The sequence below is a fragment of the Carlito syrichta genome, unplaced genomic scaffold, assembly GCF_000164805.1.
Source record: "Carlito syrichta isolate Samal-C Ts95f unplaced genomic scaffold, Tarsius_syrichta-2.0.1 Scaffold315592, whole genome shotgun sequence".
Taxonomy (NCBI): Eukaryota; Metazoa; Chordata; class Mammalia; order Primates; family Tarsiidae; genus Carlito; species Carlito syrichta.
In genome coordinates, this window is record NW_007259688.1 from 259287 (window position 1) to 270059 (window position 10773).

At 44.2% G+C, this 10773-nt stretch overlaps 1 protein-coding gene across 1 annotated transcript in view; it reads left to right on the forward strand.

Annotated features, from left to right (window-relative positions):
* The window catches only part of LOC103275615 (HEAT repeat-containing protein 5A), a 64902-nt gene that overhangs the window by 41988 nt on the left and 12141 nt on the right, over positions 1 to 10773 (forward strand). Inside the window, exons 11-14 of the mRNA XM_008073012.2 lie at positions 1010 to 1137; positions 3819 to 3966; positions 5428 to 5700; positions 7541 to 7765. Of these exons, the coding sequence (XP_008071203.2) occupies positions 1010 to 1137; positions 3819 to 3966; positions 5428 to 5700; positions 7541 to 7765 (774 nt within the window). The remainder of the gene's footprint in view (positions 1 to 1009; positions 1138 to 3818; positions 3967 to 5427; positions 5701 to 7540; positions 7766 to 10773) is intronic.

The following is a 10773-nucleotide window of genomic DNA, read 5'->3' on the forward strand; positions in this document are numbered from 1 at the left end:
TTTGAGTGGAGTCTCACTCAGTCGCCTAGACTGGAGTGCAGTGGCCGCTCCTGGCCACTGTAGCCTCGACCTGCTGGGCTCCGGCTATCCTTCCGAGTTGCTGGAACTACAGGCACGTGCTACCACACCTGGCTTTTTTGTTTTTTATTTATAAAGATGTGGGGTACAGTTAAGGGTTAGTTATATAAACATCGATCATGCAGGTACCCTTGTTGATGAGGTATGCCCCTACCTCCCCTAGCAGTTTCCCTCAACTGCCAGTCCCACCCTCCGGAACTTCATTTTTAAAGTGAGGTATCTTTCTAAGTTAACTCAGTGAACTTCTAGAATAAATGGAATAGGCCAAGCATGGTGGCTCATGTCTATATTCTCTGCACTTTGGGAGGCCAAGGTGGGAGGATAGCTTGAGACCAGGAGCTCAAGACCCACTTGGGCAACATAGCAAGACCTTTCCCCCAACACCTGCTGCCATCTCTACAAAAAATTTTGCAAAAAAAAGTTTAAAAGATAGAAGAAATGTTTTTTCACATTTACTGTTTGTTTGTTTGTTTGAGTTGGAGTCTCACTCTGTCACCCAGACTGGACTATAGTGGCCGCTCCCGGCCACTGCAGCCTCGACCTGCTGGGCTCCAGCGATCCTTCCGCCTCAGCCTTCCGAGTAGCTGGAACTACAGGCGCGTGCTACCGCGCCCAGCTAATTTTTTATTTTATTGTAGAGATGAGGTCTCGCCAAGTTGCCCAGGCGGGTCTTGAACTCACCTCAGCCTCCCAAGGCGCGGGATTATAGGCTGAGCCACCGAGCTGTCTGAGATCATTATTTTTGTACATGTAGATAAAAACAAACTATTAAGGGACTTTCCTTATCTCTTAATTATTTAGAGTCTGATTTATTTGCTAAGTCTGATTTACCTTTTTGCTAAGCTGCTATGTATATCTTATCAAAATAGATTATTTGACTTCATAAATTAGAATCTCAAAGAGACCTCCTTCTCTTTTCTGCTTTCCACAGGAATCAGCGTGGAATTTCTATGTTCCTTACGCTCAGATGCATCCATGGAAAGCATTACTGCTTGTTTACATGCATTGCAGGCACTTCTAGATGTTCCTTGGCCCAGATCCAAAATTGGCAGTGATCAGGTGATTTCTGGGTTTTTTGTTCATTTTGTTGTTTTTTGTTTGTTTTTGTAAGACTCTTGTAGACTTTAAGGAACAGAAATAAGTTCAAGTTGCTACAGCAAACAGAAAGTAAACAGAAAAATAAAAAGAACATTAGACAGCTGTGTAACTAGGCCTTGGAACCGGAATGCTATCAGCATATGTGGTGACCCAAAAGCAGTCATGCTTTTGACTCTGCTACTTTCTGTCTCTGCTTTTTTCTGCAATGATGAGAAGGTTCTATTTTGTATTGTCCAGGGCAGTAAACACTAGTTGCATGTGGCATTTATCCTTTGTCTCTTTTTGCTTCTGTGTTCCCTGCTCTAATTGGTTCACATAGTTACTGTCTGTTACAGAGTATTCCTAGTGGCTGAGTTCTCCCTCCAGGTCTTTTTAAGAGACTGCTGGCTAGCCTATAGGTGGATTCAGGCACTAATAGCTGACTAGATTTTGGCTGTAGTAACAGGATTGCTATATAAAGTATGGCACTTCCTTCGACTACTTTTCTCAAGGGCAATTATGCATTGGGCAGACATGTATCGTGGTTTTTTTTGGGGTTTTTTTTGGAGTTGGAGTCTCACTCTGTCGCCCAGACTGGAGTGCAGTGACCGCTCCCGGCCACCGCAGCCTCGCCTGCTGGGCTCCAGCAATCCTTCCGCCTCAGCCTTCCTAGTAGCCGGAATTACAGGCATGCACTACCATGCCTGACTGATTTTTTGATTTATTGTAGAGATGAGGTCTCACCTGCCCAGGCGGGTCTCGAACCCGCAGGCTCAGGCAATCCACTCACCTCAACCTCCCAAAGGCGCGGGATTACAGGCTGAACCACCGAGCCCGGCTTGTATCGTGTTTTATCCAGTATATTACTTTTGTTATCACTTGGTATTAAGGTAAATGAATAATAATATGATTTCCTCTCTACACAGACTATTAATCATTTAACACTAACATTTATTATTAAGTTTTAAAGTATTCATCAGGTTCCTACTTGTCTTGGATTGAACTTAAATTAATTTTAAGCTATCTGTGCTTGTTTTTTCTGTACATTGAAACAAGTATTTTAAGGACAGATTTACTCTGTTGTATTCAAATATGAAAGAAAACAATCAAAAAAAAGAGAAAGAGCCGAATACGGTGCTCATGCCTGTAATCCCAGCACTTTGCCAGGTGGAGGCAAGAGGATTGCTTGAACCTGCGGGTTCAAGACCAGCCTGGGCAACCTGGTGAGACCTCATTTCTACAATAAATCAAAAATTAGCTGTGTGTTGTGGCTCATGCCTGTAGTTCCAGATACTTGGAAGGCTAAGACGAAAAGATCACCTGAGCCCAGGAAGTTGAGGCTGCGGTGGCTGTGAGTGTGCCGCTGCACTCCAGCCTGGGGACAGAGTGAGACTCTGATTCAAAACAATATAGGCTGGGCTCGGTGGTTCAGCCTGTAATCCCAGCACTCTGGGAGGCCGAGATGAGCGAATTGCCTGAGCTCACGGGTTCGAGACCCGCCTGGGCAACTTTGTGAGACCTAATCTCTACAATAAATCAAAAATTAGCCGGGCATGGTAGCACGCGCCTGTAATTCCAGCTACTTGGAGGGCTGAGGCGGAAGGATCTCCAGAGCCCAGCAGGTCGAGGCTGCAGTGGCCGGGAGCGGCCACTGCACTCCAGTCTGGGCGACAGAGTGAGACTCCAACTCAAAAAAAAAATAAAAATAAAAAACAAAGAGAAACAAAAATGGAATAGTATTTCTCCAGTGTATTTTATTCTTTGAGTATTCATTCTATGCTTATTCTATCCACTTTTAATGTCTTCTCCCTCATTCTTTAATAGTATTAGCAAGCCTTAATATAAATCTGGGAGTCTACATGTCAGCCCTTGTATTTAGTCAAATTTCCTATCTTGTTTTGGAAATGCCCTTTTCTGTTTTCCCACTTTAGGACCTATGCGAATGTGATCTTTTGTTATAGTGCCATCTCTACCAAGATTTGATAAAAAACAATCTGGAGTTGGTTTGGTTTTTTTTGTTTGTTTTTTTATTAGAGTCTCCTCTGTTGCCCAGGTTGGAAGGCAATGGCACACTCACGGCCACCACAGCCTCGACCTACTGGTCTCAGGCAATCCTCTCACCTCGACCTCCCAAAGTGCTGGGATTACAGGCTTGAGCCACCGCACAGGGCATGGAGTTGGTTTAAAGTGGAGCAAGTATTACGTAACTCTTACAGTAACAACTTTATTTTTTATTTTTATTTTTTTGAGTTGGAGTCTCACTCTGTCCCCCAGACTGGAGTGCAGTGGCCGCTCCCGGCCACCTCAGCCTCGACCTGCTGGGCTCCGGCAATCCTTCCGCCTCAGCTTCCTGAGTAGCCGGAACTACAGGCGCGCGCTACCACACCCGGCTGATTTTTGATTTATTGTAGAGATGAGGTCTCGCCAAATTGGCCAAGTGGGTCTCGAGCCCGCGGGCTCAGGCAATTCACTCACCTCAGCCTCCCAAGGCGTGGATTATAGGCTGAGCCACCGAGCCCAGCTACAAAACTTTATTTTTTTATGAGCAATTTGTTAGATTCTCTTTTTCTGAATTTTATCGTGGCATTTAACATTGCTATTTTTTACACCCCAAAAAATGTTCAATTCTCAATACAGTGTCCCCTACTTGTTTTCTATGCTAGGACTTGGGCATAGAGTTATTGAATGTGTTACATCGAGTAATTCTGACCAGAGAATCACCTTCCATTCAATTGGCTTCACTTGAAGTGGTAAGGCAGATTATCTGTGCTGCTCAAGAACACGTGAAGGAGAAAAGGCGAAGTGCAGAAGGTAAAGGTTAACTCCTAAGGCCAAATTAATCACATAACATCATTAGTTTTACAAGTTTTACCTAATGTAGCTATATCGTTTTGATCATCTATGTATATGTATAGTACATGAAGCATGTCTGGGCATGGTTTGTTTTATCTTATTTTGGACATGTTCCACACATTCAGAGAAACTTCTCTAGTAGTGAACTGTAGAAATGACCCCTGAAAGTATGTTCTTTAGGCATGACTTTAATCCTCTCATTCACCTCTATATGTTAGCTTGGGTATTTTCAGTAGCTAAACTACTATTCTTTGGGAAAATGAGAATTTTAACAAAACCTGGGAGAAATAAAAATCCCTTAAATAAAATACCTTAATTTAAAAAATAAATCCCTTAAATAAAAATCCCTAAAACAAGTACTCTAAACGCTATTATGTTTACCAATGTACACAGAAAGAACTACTGACAATTTTTTGTTGACTTATGTTTGCAAATTCCTTATTTACAAGTCTAATATTGTATTATTGAGTTTATCATTTCAGATTATATTTGACGACATGTAATACAAAATCCAATATAATAGTGGATTTAAACCACAAAGATTTATTTTCTCATCTAAAAAGAATTCCAGAGGTCTAGGCCCAGTATGTTACCTTCTTAAAGACGTAAGATGGTCTGGTGCAGTGACTCACACCTATAATCCCAGCGCTTTGGGAGGCTGAGGTGAGTGGATTGCCTGGGCCTGAGGGTTTGAGACCCACCCCGGCAACTTGGAGAAACCTCATCTCTACAGTAAATCAAAAAGTAGCCAGGCGTGGTAGCGCACGCCTGTAATTCCAGCTACTTGGAAGGCTGAGGCGGGAGGATCGTCGGAGCCCAGCGGGTCAAGGCTGCGGTGGCCAGGAACGTGCCACTGCACTCCAGTCTGGGCGATGGAGTGAGACTCCAGCTCAAAAAAAAAGAAGGTTGAGGTGGAAGGATTACCTGAGCCCCGCAGGTCGAGGCTGCGGTAGCCATGAACATACCACTGTACAACTTTCTCCCTCAGTCTTTAACACCTAAAACTTTAGTCATTTTGTTTTGTTTTGTTTTTGAGTTGGAGTCTCACTGTCACTCAGACTGGAGTGCAGCAGCCGCTCCCAGCCACCACAGCCTCGACCTGCTGGGCTCCGGCGATCCTTCCACCTCAGCCTTCCAAGTAGCTGGAACTACAGGCGCGCGCCACCATGCCCAGCTCATTTTTTTGATTTATTGTAGAGATGAGGTCTCGCCTGCCCAGGCGGGTCTTGAACCCGCGGGCTCAGGCAGTCCACTCACCTCAGCCTCCCAAAGGCGCGGGATTACCGGCTGAGCCACCGAGCCTGGCTCAACTTTAGTCATTAAATGTGTTACCTGTAATAGAAAATAACTAAATTGCCACCCACCAGAAGAAAAGCAAGCACAAAGTATTTATTAAGCACTATTCTTTCTTTCTTTCAGTTGATGATGGGGCTGCTGAAAAGGAAACCTTGCCAGAGTTTGGAGAGGGAAAGGACACAGGAGGACTTGTTCCTGGGAAGTCTTTGGTCTTTGCAACACTGGAATTATGTGTATGCATTCTAGTTAGACAACTCCCAGAACTAAATCCTAAACTGACAGGTAGCTCCGTAGTAAAAGCTACAAAACCACAGATGCTATCAGAAGATGGAAGTCAGTTGGTTTCAGCTGCATTGGTTATCCTCTCTGAACTTCCTGCAGTGTGCTCTCCTGAAGGTATGCTGTGGTATGTGATTGCTTTATTTGGCCTAGAGGGAGAGAAATGGCTTTAATAGATAATGGAGCCTAGTTGCTAATCTTTTTCTCATTAAATGAATGCTGATGCAAGCATTTGGGTATTTAATCCTCTAAGATTAGAATTACGTTCTAGTAAATTGTTTTACTAAAAGGGTGAAAATAAATAGATAGCAAATGCTATAGGTAGATGCTCTTCTATGATTAATAATATTTTAAGCCAGTCAGAGGCAATTATTATCCCTTGAGCATTTTTTGGTTTACAATGTCTAATGGACTTTGCCCACCACAATTTGTCATTATATATTATATGCAGTTCTGTTGGGAATTGAGTTTATATTCTTTAACAGCATTTAAGGCTCTCCATGTAGTTCTGCTGAGTCATTGCCTTTTCCTGATTTCTTCTGTGCTATTGTCCATGTTGTTGCTTGATCTGAATTGGTCCTTCTCCTGTACTCCTCCTTCTCACATTCCGTCTTACCCCAAGATTGGCAGAAAAAATGAATAGCAGAGAATTATGGGTAAAAATAATACTAAACAAATTTTTTGAGTAGTCTTCAGGAAAATTAAATTGACTATTTTAGCTTTAGATTTTTTTTTGCTTTCATTTTAAACTTATAACTAACTTTTTAACTCCTTAGTGGGCTTGAAACCTAATATTTTGGCCAGGTTCGGTGGCTCAGCCTGTAATCCCGCGCCTTTGGGAGGCTGAGGTGAGTAGATTGCGTGAGCCCATGAGTTCAAGACCCGCCTGGGCAGGCCAGACCTTATCTCTACAATAAATAAAAAAAACTAGCCGGGCATGGTAGCGCGCGCCTGTAATTCCAGCTACTCGGAAGGCTGAGGCGAAAGGATTGCCGGAGGCCAGCAGACCAGGCTGCGGTGACCGGGAGCGGCCACTGCACTCTAGTCTGGGTGACGGTGAGACTCCAACTCAAAAAAAAGAAAGGCTGAGGCGGAAGGATCGCTTGAACCCAGCAGGTTGTGGCTGTGGTGACTGTGAGCATGCCACTATACTCTGGCCTGGGTGACAGAGTGAGACTCCAACTCAAAAAAAAAATCCTTAATATTTTATACTGAATGAATATTTACAAATTATTTGAAAAATAATTTAGTATGAAATAAATTCAAGTAGATAGTGGTGATGATTGTACAACATTGTGAATATACTTAATGCCATCACTGGATTGTATACTTAAAAATTGTAGAATAGGCGGGGCTCAGTGTCTCAGCCTGTACTCACAGCACTTTGGGAGGCTGAGGCGAGAGGATTGCCTGAGCCTGCGGGTTCGACACCCACCTGGGCAACTTGATGAGACCTCATCTCTACAACTAAGCCCAGCTTAGTTTTTTTATTTATTGTAGAGACAAGGTCTTGCCAAGTTGCCCAGGCTGCTCTCAAGCCCATGAGCTCAGGCAATCCTCTCACCTCGGCCTCCCAAAGGGCTGGGATTACAGGCTTGAATCACTGTTCCTATGTTAAAATTCTGAGTGCTGTCCGGGCTTTGTGGCTCAGTATGTAATCCCAGCCCTTTGGGCGGCCAAAGCGAGTGGAATGCCTGAGCCCACAGGTTCGAGACTCACCTGGGCAACTTGACGAGACCTCATCTCTACAATAAATCAAAAATTAGCTGGGTGTGGTAGTGCATACCTGTAGTTCCGGCTACTTGGAAGGCAGAGGCGGAAGGATCACCGGATCCCAGCAGGACAAGGCTGCAGTGGCCAGGAGTGTGCCACTGCACTCCAGTCTGGGTGACAGAGTGAGACTCCAACTTAAAAAAAAGAAAAAAATTCTGAGTGTTTTTAAAAATGTGTCTTACAGGAAGCATCTCAATTCTCCCTACTATATTGTACCTCACAATTGGGGTTCTCAGAGAGACTGCTGTGAAGTTACCTGGGGGCCAGTTATCTTCAACAGTCGCAGCCTCCCTACAGGCTCTAAAAGGAATACTGTCGTCTCCCATGGCCCGAGCCGAAAAGAGCCATACTGCTTGGACTGACCTTCTCCAGAGTGCTTTAACAACAATTCTTGACTGTTGGAACCCAGGTAACTAAAGCTATTTGAGAGCATTTGTTCACTTTGTTTTAAAAAATGAGAAGGCCAAGTGCAGTGGCTCACGCTTATAATCCCAGCACTTTGGAAGGCTGAGACAGGAGGATTGCTTGAGGCCAAGAGTTTGAGACCAGCCTAGGTAACATGGCAAGATCTCTGTCTCTATAAAACTATACTCCCCCTCCCTTCCAAAAAAAGAGAGAGAGAAAAGAACAGCTTTTCAAGAATAAACTATTTAAATACTTAATCAGGCCGGGCTCGGTGGCTCAGCCTATAATCCCGCACCTTTGGCAGAAAAAGTGAATAGCAGAGAATTATGGGTAAAAATAATACTAAACAAGTTTTTTGAGTAGTCTGCAAGAAAATTAAATTGACTGTTTTAGCTTCAGATTTTTTTGCTTTCATTTTAAACTTATAACTAACTTTTTAACTCCTTAGTGGGCTTGAAAACTAATATTTTGGCCGGGCTCGGTGGCTCAGCCTGTAATCCCACGCCTTTGGGAGGCTGAGGTGAGTGGATTGCCTGAGGCCACGGGTTCGAGACCCACCTGAGCAGCAAGACCTCCATCTGGGCAACAGAGTGAGACTCCAAGTCAAAAATAAATAAATAAATAGATAAATAAATATTTGACCATATTTGGCCATCTCACCTAGAGGAGACCAAGTTGGTACTATGTGTTTCAAGAATATGTATGAGTAGATAGATAGGAAGCATCTATGTTCTCATTTTAGTATCTTTAACCTTTAATGCAGTTAAATGATAGGCAGCCTATATGTCGACAGCAAAAGACCTTCAGATGTAATAGAATGTTTAGTAAAAAATTTGCTGGGTTCAGTGGCTTAGCCTGTAATCCCAGCACTTTGGGAGGCCAAGACAAGTGTATTGCCTGAGCTCGCGGATTCGAGACCCACTAGGGCAATTCGGCGAGACCTCGTCTCTACAATAAATCAAAAACTAGCTGGGCATGGTAGCACACACCTGTTGTTCCGACTACTTGGAAGGCTGAGGCGGAAGGATCGCCAGAGCCCAGCAGGTCGAGGCTGTGGTGGCCGGGAGCAGCCACTGCACTCCAGTCTGGGTGACAGAGTGAGACTCCAACTCAGGGAAAAAAAAACTGTAGTATGATCCATGTCTGCCTAACAGAACTTTTTAATATACACAGTGTACTGAGAATTACATAAGCCATATATCATAAATATAAAGTAAGACAAATCTGGTTCATCACTCTAGCATTTACTAGCTAAATGACTAGCCAGGTTACCAAATTTTTCTAATCTTTAATTTCTCATTAATAATTAAGGATATTAGGCCGGGCTCAGTGGCTCAGCCTGTAATCCCAGCACTTTGGGAGGCCGAGGTGAGTGGATTTCCTGAGCCCGCAGGTTCAAGACCTGCCTGGGCAACTTGGCGAGACCTCATCTCTACAATAAATCAAAAATGAGCCGGGCGTGATAGCGCACGCCTGTAATTTCGGCTACTCGGAAGGCTGAGGCGGAAGGATCACTGGAGCCCAGCAGGTCGAGGCTGCGGTGGCCAGGAGCGGCCACTGCACTCCAGTCTGGGTGACAGAGTGAGACTCCAACTCAAAAAAAAAAATAAAAATAAATAATTAAGGATATTATGTTGCAGAAAGTTTTCAGAACAGTAACTTAATATGTGAGAAGTATCTCACTTATTACCTAGCATATATCAATAAATGATAGCTAGTATTATTTTCCACATCCACTGAAATTTTTCTTTTTTCTTGTTGTTTAGTTTTTATTTTCAACAGTATGATATAGTGATTGCAAAAAGTCTTTAGATATATTATGTTATTTTTCCTACCTTCCTTGTTCTGTTTATAAATGACACAGTTCACCATATTTTATTTCATGTGTTAAAAATTTTCAGCTGAGCTGGGCTCGGTGGCTCTGCCTGTAATCCCGCACCTTTGGGAGGCTGAGCTGAGTGAATTGCCTGAGCCCGTGGGTTCGAGACCTGCCTGGGCAGCGAGACCTCATCTCTACAATAAATCAAAAAATTAGCTGGGCATGGTAGCACGTGCCTGTAATTCCGGCTACTTGGAAGTCTGAGGCAGAAGAATTGCCGGAACCCAGCAGGTTGAGGCTGTGGTGGCCGGGAGCAGCCACTGCCCTCCAGTCTGGGCGACAGAGTGAGACTCCAACTCAAAAAAAAAAAAGTTTTCAGTTGAATTCAGCATTTATTATTTCCCGTTGCCCACAATTGGGAGTCTAGTGAAGTTTGGTTCCTATAAATTGCTGTATAGAGTGTGATTAATACCATAGGGAGCTCCTGAAGGCGCTAATAGTTCCAGCTACTTGGAAGGCTGAGGCGGAAGGATCGCCGGAGCCCATCAGGTCGAGGCGGCGGTCTGGGCGACAGAGTGAGACTCCAACTCAAAAAAAAAAAACAACATCTGTGAAGAGAAGAAGGCAATAGTTGACAAAAGAAGTCAAACGGTAACACATTTTTCAGAAAATCTCAGCAAACCTGTAAGGGGAGCTCTGGTGCAAGACTGCCCATCAGAGTGTCTTAATATGTCAGAAATGGCCTGGCCTTAAGTGTGGGCTGCTCCAGGAAGAATTTGATCTCAGGCAAAGCCACTCTTTGTAGCTGAGACTAACCCTGAAGGAACTGACAACTGACCACACTCCCCACAGCGGGGCAGCGTATTCCGCCTTGAAGGGGATCTCAATGGTGCATCTTTTTTGTCTACAACAAGAGGCTTCTCAGAAGAGTCAGTTTCTTTTTTGAGTTGGAGTCTCACTCTGTCACCCAGACTGGAGTGCAGTGGCCGCTCCTAGTCACTGCAGCGTCGACCCACTGGGATCTGGCTATCCTTCGGCCTCAGTCTTCCAAGTAGCCAGAACTACAGGCGCACTACCACGCCTGGCTAATTTTTTGATTTATTGTAGAGAAGAGGTCTCGCCAAGTTGCCAAGGTGGGTCTCGAACCCGCAGGCTCGGGCAATCCACTCACCTCAGCCTCCCAAAGCGTGGGA